This window comes from Salvelinus fontinalis, chromosome 6 (genome assembly GCF_029448725.1).
Source record: "Salvelinus fontinalis isolate EN_2023a chromosome 6, ASM2944872v1, whole genome shotgun sequence".
Taxonomy (NCBI): Eukaryota; Metazoa; Chordata; class Actinopteri; order Salmoniformes; family Salmonidae; genus Salvelinus; species Salvelinus fontinalis.
This window is the reverse complement of record NC_074670.1, coordinates 41,777,965-41,787,526: the sequence shown is the minus strand read 5'-3', so window position 1 is coordinate 41,787,526 and position 9,562 is coordinate 41,777,965. Positions and strand designations below refer to the sequence as shown.

The 9,562-nt window shown below is 39.3% G+C and overlaps 1 protein-coding gene across 1 annotated transcript; it reads left to right on the top strand.

Annotated features, from left to right (window-relative positions):
• Positions 1–2,410: 2,410 nt before the first annotated feature.
• On the top strand, positions 2,411–8,609 carry LOC129857846 (SLIT and NTRK-like protein 4). The gene is made up of 2 exons (XM_055926483.1): positions 2,411–3,209; positions 3,783–8,609. Exons 1-2 carry the CDS (start codon positions 3,117–3,119, stop codon positions 6,324–6,326), a joined length of 2,637 nt encoding a protein of 878 aa, XP_055782458.1. The 5' UTR covers positions 2,411–3,116; the 3' UTR covers positions 6,327–8,609.
• Positions 8,610–9,562: the final 953 nt, after the last annotated feature.

Sequence of the window (9,562 nt, the reverse complement as noted above, 5' to 3'; positions counted from 1 at the left end):
AGACACTGGCTAATATTACCTGGCAATGCCAAAACATCAGTCAGGTGGGGCAGGTCGTAAGGGAATATATTATACCATTCCAAGAGCTGATATAAGAGTTTTGCCTGAAGTGTATTTCCTCAACGGGTATTGATGTAGGATCTAAAAGTTATTAAGACAACAAACTGAGGAATGTTGCTATTGGGAAAGGAACAGTTTTCACCCTATACAAGCTGGTGGGCCTCTCCTCCCCAAATAGCAAAACCCCTACTCAGTTACGTTGGGAGCAGGACATGGATGTAGCCTATTTATCACTGCAGCACAATGGGATGCAATATCAAAGAATATAACATTCATATCCAATTGTGTTAGATATAAGATTATTCAAATGAAGATCTTACACAGGGCATACATCACACCACACACGTAGAAAAGGATGGATCAAAGCTTCTTAGACTTGTGTCAACATGGCTGTGGTGAGGTCAGTACACTAATGCATCTGTTCTGGAAATGTCCAGCCGTCAAAAGATTCTGGACTGAGGTAGTTTATATGTTGAATGTATGTATCCATTGTTTCCTGTAGTGTGCCTACTAGGGAGTAGGGTGGGTAATATCCAACCTAGAACCACGCAACACATCATTGCTCTGGCCCACCTATCAGTCAAACTGACAATATTTATTGGAAACAATATTTATTGGAAATATTTATTGGAGTTGGAAAGGTAAATGGAGGTGTTTTCCAGGCAGAGTTTTAATGATTGTTCACGCGTGCAGTTTTACAACAGATCTGATTTATAATGACAAACATGCGTATGTATGGCATGTGCCAAGTTTATAAATCTCAATGTTTTTATATGTGCATAGACTTTTCATAAATGGTGCACTCAGAAATGTTGTGTGACATTTACTCAACGTTATAAATAAGACCCCTGGGCTGTCCAGTGGAGCCTGGTCCTTCCTGTCCTTAGAAAATCCCTTTGGGGTGGGGGCTTCGCCCTGCCGGCGGGTCGGAGCCGTTGGGGAGCGAGCGCAACCACTGATGAGAGCATCCGTTTGTATTGAGACATCTTAGCTCAATTGTTTTGTGCAGGAAATAACGAACTATGGCCATGTCAAAAAAATATGTTGGTAATAATTTGGCTAAATCATTTTAGGAAGCATCTGCGGGCTGTGTACGGCCCTGCCGCACTGGAGCCTATAGGTACCAGGCAAAAGATGATCTATTATATTTACAAGATGGTCGACTTACCGCTCTAACAATAGAAATACATGTCCGCAAAGGTGAAAGGCAGGCGGGAGGAGGCGAGATTCTACGCAATTATCTTTTGTAGAAAACATATCAATACACTAGTAACAACCTAAGCATTATGAAACTTCTATTAAATCAAATAAGTCTCACCTATCAAAAAAGCAATTCACTTTTATCTTGGCCAAATTCTACACTATCTCATTGCCCTTATCCTTAATCTGTGCGGACAGATTTTGGGCGGAGTCAACCATCTTGCATCACCTCTTCCTCTCTGACCAAGTTTATAAAGTAGGTGAAAATTGCTTTCAGCCAGATGAGGGCGCTACTTTTTATTTCTACATTTCTACAACCATACAGTAACATCCTGCCCATGACTTGGGTTCACTCGCTTGCACAACCCGTACCACATGTCCTCATATCAAAACTAACATGGGAAAAAATAGTATACATTTACATAATTTTTTACAATAGCATACTTTCACTATCACTGTGTCATTCTGAATTTTCAAATTGTTTCTGTCTTTTTTGTTCCTCTTCATATTCTACAAAAATAGAAAGCTTTTAGTGATTTGTCACTGAAACGTAGGGAGAGCTCTTTGCGTTTCACACATTTAGAGCTATTCACATGGTCTATTTGAACAAACAGGTGAAGTCTAGGCTACCATTGAGTGGTGTCTATTTTTGGTGTCACATGAGGGAGTTCGGAAGTGCACACCTGTTGTCTGAAAACTAAAGTGAGGCTGAACGGCAGTTAGTGTCTAATGGCAAATCCACGCATACTACTCAAAAACACATTTGAGAGGTATTGTTTTTTTTATTCCTTGAGCAATGCTTGCTTTGCTTTGACTGCAGTTCACCTTGAATAGGAGTTCCCATTAGAATGCCGCTCACGTTCCGTGCCGTTTTAAAAACACTCCAATCATAAAATAGAAAGCCAGGTGCCAAGCCCCCTTGAATTGTCAGGTATATGGGTAATGATCATAATAAGGATAAGAAACACAATTTACACATCTGTTAAATTACTATGTATCTACTTCTTAAAATGTATATTTCAAGGCCTGAAGTTCTCCGTGTGGTCTATGAGACCCCCTCTCCTCACTCATCTCTCTCTCCCTGCATCTCTTCACCCCCTCCCCTCCTCCCCCATTCTCTCTGCATCTCTGCATTCTCTCCTCCCACAAGTCGTGTGGGAAGCTCAATGCAGCTGTAAAGCAGCATACCAATGACACAGGCAGGGATAGTTGCTATTACAAGAACCACACACCCTTTTCCCACTTATCCGGATCCCTGATGACTGTTTTATCAGTAGTTTATTTGAACGCAGTTTCTTGATTTGGTGGAATATTGCCCGCATCTGACTGAACTGAATGATACATTTTCCCGACAGCCGCTGTTCTCATTTTTTTCCTGAATATCAGTGTGGTGTTTTTCCCCTCATTTTCTTTGCCTTGGTGTAAAGACTGGCTGAACCTCAGACATCACTGGTAGGTAGCCCTGTGAACTACATGATTCGAAAAGAGAAGCGATTTATTATTTTTTGAGGTGAGTAAACCCACGCATTATATATTTCGGTTTATCGAGTGGGTAGCCTATTGCTGTTTTGTTTTTGCCTGAACTATTCAGTACAACTTCAGCGAGCATCTCTATGGACTGGGGCTGTTGGAGCAGCACAATTTGTTTCCTTCTCCTCTCTCATGAACTGGAGAGCAGGCTGAAGTTGTTTTGCAGTCACTTCAGCTGCTTGCCTTCAGTCCCTTCTGTCTTAACGCAGAGGTGGGCACCTTGTCTTTAGTTCATGCCGTACTGAAATGCTTCATGGATATACAACAGCACTGGAGACCCTACGAGAGAAATCATGTTTTAAACAAGTGGAGTCTGTCAAGAAGAGATGCATAGGCTGAAATCTGAGCTCACTGCGATTCTGACGTCTGAATGGGAGCAATGTCTGTCTCTCAAGAAACCACATTTACAAACGCTTAAGGTAAGACAACGGTTCTTTTTTTATACATGGTTGGAAAGATTTAATATACATTCTTTACATTGTTCATATTTTTTTATTATAATATGGTTGGATCCCTTTTGGGGCAGAGGCTTCATGGGATGTTTTAGCCCATAATATGTCACCATACAGTAGAATGCAGTAGCCTATATATTTTCTCCTCTTTTGTTGAATAACCTGGTATATGCCCACACAATTGGTCCACTTGCTATATAGAATTATTTATTCCTCTAGTGATTTTATGTTTGGTAACATTATGGATCAGAAGGAGATGATGATTATAAGGCTGATCGGGCAATTATTATTAGTCTATTATTAGGTTATTATTATTAATATGAGAGAAAGTACTATTTTTTTCAGGATAAAATAGTACTTGTTAGCTGTATTGCTATAAAGAAATGGGTTGATTTGTGTACATTCATGTAGCCTGATGTGTTGCCAAAGCATTACTAACATCCGCAGTAGGCTATTAATTACCCATTTATGAAATACTGTTTGTATGTATAGTAAAAATTTGTGTTTTGATTGTTTGTTTGTTTGTTTTTCCTCTCAAAGGTTACTAAATGGTTTTCTGGGGGATTTATAAAAGGCAAAATGCTGCTTCTAGTTCTTTTGGCCTTTTCCGTATCGAATACGTTTTCTGACTTGGATTCTGACCTCTCAGCGGAGACTTGCAGCGCCTGTTCTTGCATGTCCATCGAGAACGTCCTCTATGTGAACTGTGAGAAAATAACTGTGTACAGACCTACTCAGCTGCTGCCCCCGGTCTCTAGCCTCTATCATTTGAATTTCCAAAATAACCTATTGATCGTCCTTTACCCCAATTCCTTTCTCAATTTCACACACGCAGTCTCTCTTCAACTGGGAAACAACAAATTACAGAACATCGAGGGAGGGGCATTTTATGGCCTTAGTTCGTTGAAACAGCTGCACTTAAATAACAATGAATTAAAAGTGCTCCGAGCTGACACTTTCTATGGGATCGAAAACTTGGAATACCTCCAGGCTGACTACAATTTGATCAAGTATGTTGAAAAAGGATCCTTCAACAAATTGCATAGGCTGAAAGTTCTCATCCTAAATGACAATCTCGTCCAGATCCTTCCTGATAATATTTTTCGCTTTGCCTCCCTTACTCATTTGGATATAAGAGGAAACAGGATTCAGAAGCTACCATATCTTGGAGTTTTGGAACACATTGGACGTATAGTGGAATTGCAGCTCGATGACAACCCATGGAATTGCACTTGTGATTTGTTACCCTTGAAAGCTTGGTTGGAGAACATGCCCTATAACATTTTTATTGGGGAGGCTATATGTGAAACCCCTAGTGACCTGTATGGAAGCCTGTTGAAAGAAACAAACAAACAGGAACTGTGTCCCATGGGAACAGGTAGTGACTTTGACGTAAGGATGCCCCCTTCACAGCCAGATAATGGCCAAACAACATCCGACACTGCACCCACTACGATACCCCCCATAGCCACAAAAGATCCCAAAACAACAAACCCATCTAAAATGTATGGTAACGGGATTGTTGGTTTACCTGGTTTGAATAAACATATTCCAATTATGTCCTATCAAACAAGAACCCCACCTCTCTCCTGCCCACAGCCTTGCACATGCAAAGCTCATCCCTCAGACTTTGGCATTGGTGTGAGTTGCCAAGAGAGAAGTATACACAATCTAGCAGATCTCATTCCCAAACCACCAAATGCCAAGAAGCTACACCTAAGTGGTAATTATATACAAGATATCAGTCCAGTTGATTTCCAAGGTTTTGAGGGTTTAGATTTACTACATTTGGGAAGCAATCAAATAGTCACAGTTCAAAAAGGTGTCTTTGCAAATCTGACCAACCTCCGTAGGCTTTATCTCAATGGGAACCAACTAGAGCAGCTGCATCCTGAGATGTTCATTGGGCTCAGTAACCTCCAATACTTGTACTTGGAATACAATGCCATAAAAGAGGTGTTAGCAGAGACCTTTGACTCCATGCCAAATCTGCAGTTGTTGTATCTGAACAATAATGTGCTAAGGAGCCTCCCTGCCTATATCTTTGCTAGCGTTTCCTTGGCTAGGCTAAATCTTAAGAACAACCATTTCATGACTCTGCCTGTGAGTGGCGTCCTAGACCAGCTGAGGTCTCTCACTCAGATTGATCTGGAAGGCAATCCATGGGAATGCTCCTGTGATTTAGTGGCTCTGAAACTTTGGCTGGAGAAGCTGAATGACGGAGTGGCTGCGAAAGAGATCAAATGCGCATCCCCAGTGCAGTTTTCCAATATAGAGTTAAGGCTGCTGAAAAATGAGGTCCTATGCCCCAAACTCATAGCTAGATCCCCTTTCATCCTGACCAGTGCTATTCCGGTGGTGAACTCCTTGTCCCCAGCAGGGGTGGGCAAGGCCCCTCCGGGAGGTCCAGTTCCCCTATCCATCATGATCCTCAGTATCCTGGTGGTGCTCATCCTCACAGTATTTGTTGCTTTTTGCCTCTTGGTGTTTGTGCTCAGGCGCAATAAAAAGCCACCTGGACGCCAGGAGGGCATGGGAAATCAGGAGTGTGGTTCCATGCAACTCACGCTCAGAAGACACAACAAATCTAGCAAGAAGGATGACCTGGGAGGGGAGACGTTCATCCCCCAAACTATCGAGCATATGAGCAAGAGCCACACCTGTTCGATTAGAGACTCTGAGTCAGGCTTTAGATTTGCTGACTCCCAGAGACAGAAAATAATAATGCGCAACAGCACTGACCAAGACAAGGACTCACTGTCCCCCCTGGACCCCCGAAATAAGAGACTGAGCACCATTGATGAGCTGGATGAGTTCCTGCCGAGAGAATCCAACATGTTCATTCAAAACTTTTTAGACAGTAAAAGGCTGGATTTCAACAGTATAGGGGTGAGTGGGTTTGAAATCCGTTACCCAGAGAAACCACATGACAAAAATATTAAAAAGTCAGTAATAGGGGGAAACCATAGTAAGATAGTAGTGGAGCAAAGGAAAAATGAGTATTATGAACTTAAAGCAAAACTTCAAGGTACACCTGACTACCTTCAGGTTCTGGAGGAACAGACTCAAATGAGTAAAATGTAGGCTATGTATCCACTCAACCCCCCCCCCTTCCCCCAATTACAAAAGTGCCTTGTGGAAAACCTTAATGACCAATGGATAAACTGGACAGCTGGCTCCAGTCAGACTTTTCCCCTGATGTGGTGATGCCATTATAACATGTATGAATATCACATCATACCACAAGACATCCTTAAGAGACAATTGTAGTATTTTGCTGCTATTGAAATTGGTACTTTTTTCAACCAAATCATTGGGTCACGGAAACAATGTTGAGTGTTACTCATCGTGACCCTTCCACAGTGTTTTTGTGGAAATATCGAATCAGTATTTTGGATGAAATAACTATCAGAAATTGTGACTTTGCAGTTCTCCTGGGAATATAACGTTGTTGGCATCCCCCATTTACAGACACTTACGATCTGCCTGGATTATAACTGATCACTGCTGGTCGCTGCTGGGGGCCCTGATGCCTTGTTTTCACTAACAAAAGGCACTTACAACCCGAATAGCAGATTTGGAATGATTCCGTTATTTTTTTTTTGTGTAAAGAGCCATGTTAATAGTGTTTGAATGAAATGTGGTTCCTCTTGATATTTTTGGGTATGGCACATGTCTGTATTTTTTTAGGCCCAAGAAAACAGCTGCTTGCCATGTAAGCGTACCTGGATTTATTTTGTCTACATTATTTGTATCTGTGGGACAGTTTGTAAATTACAACAGAAGTAAAAACAACAACTATACCGATTAAAACATATATATAATAAATAAAAAACACTAATATATGATTGATGACCCCTGTCAACTGTCAATTGGTAGTTAATTTACCTACATTATTTATTTATTTTTCAACGCAGGATTATTTAAAGATTATTGGTACTATTTAAAAGTGAAATGGACATGTAGAATACATAAGCAATTCAGGCTCAGACCTTGAGCCACAAAATATTTATAAGTCTAAATCTTTCTGTTTTCTGAGTTTCTTCAGGAACTCTACTGATGGCCTGAAAGAAAGGGGAATAGTGATGATGTTGCACGAACTGAGGTCTAATAGTATTTGAAGTTGAACAAATTCCTTATTCTTATATCACACAGTATCTTGTAAAATGTTTGTTATTAACATTATGCAACCAAAATAAATGTGCATTAAAGTGATATGATTCTGGATTGTTTGACTGTGTACCCTGGGATTGGAATAGAAAGCAGAGAAAGGTAGTGTATGAGATGAGTTCAATTTAACTTTGGAAGACAATTGTGTGGCTAAGAATTTGCTTTATATAGCTGATCTGGACAGAATCACATCAAACACCATGTGGAATATTAATATGCTCAATCATAATAGCTTAAATATTTTATGTTATTTATTCGTTCAAGGTTATATTGTGGAGACATTTTATATTGTTATTTCAAATTATTTTATCCACTTTATTTGACCAAGTCCTTATTTAAAGTATTGCTAAGTTAATGAGTGTTTGAAATACCAATGGATAGAATGTACCTTCAAATATATAATAAATACAATTTTCTATCAGACAGCAGAATACTGTATATTGGTTAGTTTTGAATTGTATACACCTGTTTAAGTCAAGGTATTAAAATCAGCACCTATATGCACTGTGTTTTTCTTTTCCTCAAGAAAATGTCATCTTGTTTCCTCAGTCGTTTAAGTTGCTTTATAAATAAAGCCTTGAATGTTCATGCAGAAAAACCTGAGAATTAGTTGACTATTTGAACACAAAATCTGTTTTAATACTATGTGACATGAATCTCAATTCAGCAATCAACAGATACACATGAAAGTGAATACATATGATGTAACCCCATCATCAATGCTGTGTGTTTTCTTTTTTTTATCATGTCACATTAGACTGATAAAATAATGTTTAGGGCATTATTCTTTATTTTTGTTTTAAGGCCATTACAGTAGTCCTTTACAGGGGAGGAATTAATTAGTGAGTAAAAGGATGATATGGTGTCATAACCTTTACGGATGTTCCGGTGCATATTTGGTGCGTCTTGTTCTATGGTTAAACAGGGAGTAACGTTTTAAAGATGTGGGTGAGAACTAAACTAGTGTTAGGATGTTTGTCAAGGGACAGGTCAAGTGAACTTGAATTTTATACTCTGTAATATACTGTATGCACCTACAACAATGCACCTGATGCTATATGGATCTAGTGGTTATCGGCAGTGTCTACTTATTTATTTTGTTTATTTTTTGTTTATTTTTGTTAGTTTTTTATGTACTTTAAAAGCATTTCATGTTTGCACTCCTCCCACAAATAAATGTTTGTCATTTTAGTTTTCCTTTTGGCTGATATGGTCTTTTATGAATTAGGTGTTTCTTGCCAGTAAACATTCATGTTATTAATTTGTCTTATTCACTTAGAGAGACGTGGGATCATGTACTGTAATGTAGTAGATGGATGTCTCATCGTTTTGCTTCCATTGTCTGGCGCATACTGCAGTGTGGGCCCATAGTCACTGCCTGTTGTAGTCTGTTTCTGTTTTATTTTCTGTCTTTTTGTATGAAATGTCTAGCTTACAAATAAGCCTTGCCAACATAGCAGATGTTAAATTGATGAGTGAATACTCAGGTTATACTTATGCCATAATTCGTCTCATTGTCTACTGAATGTTTGTGTATTTGGTCTGTTTGTCATGTTGTGTTTTCTTGTTTACATTCTTACAATGGTGAACTCATTTGGTGAATACAAAATGTGAAACACCCCTTGGAAATCGTTTTAGACTTCCAATCATCCTCAATATTTTTTTTCTGAAAAAAGTAACCTATATTGTAACATGCTAATTTGCTCTAAATGACTCATGAAAGCGGGCACTGCATGTTGATGTCAATTTCACATGATTGTGTGTGTTTGCATATTTGTGTGTGTGCGCATGCATTTGCATTGTGACTGTAAACACGTTGGCAGAGCCTAGATTTTTCATTGCATTTAGCTGTTTTACCAGATGTCTTTCTTTTTTATAGTTACACACTTTGATCTAATGTGTTGCCAGTTCTGAATGTTGACTACAGAAACTGCTGATAGAGATGACAAGGTTTGTACATTATGCACTGAATGTACAAAACATTAGGAATACCTGCTCTTTCCATGACATAGACTGACCAGGTGAAAGCTATGATCCCTTATTGATGTCACTTGTTAAATCCACTTCAATCAGTGTAGATGAAGGGGAGAAGAAGGGTTAAAGAAGGATTTTTAAGCCTTGAGACAATTGAGACATGGATTATGTATTCA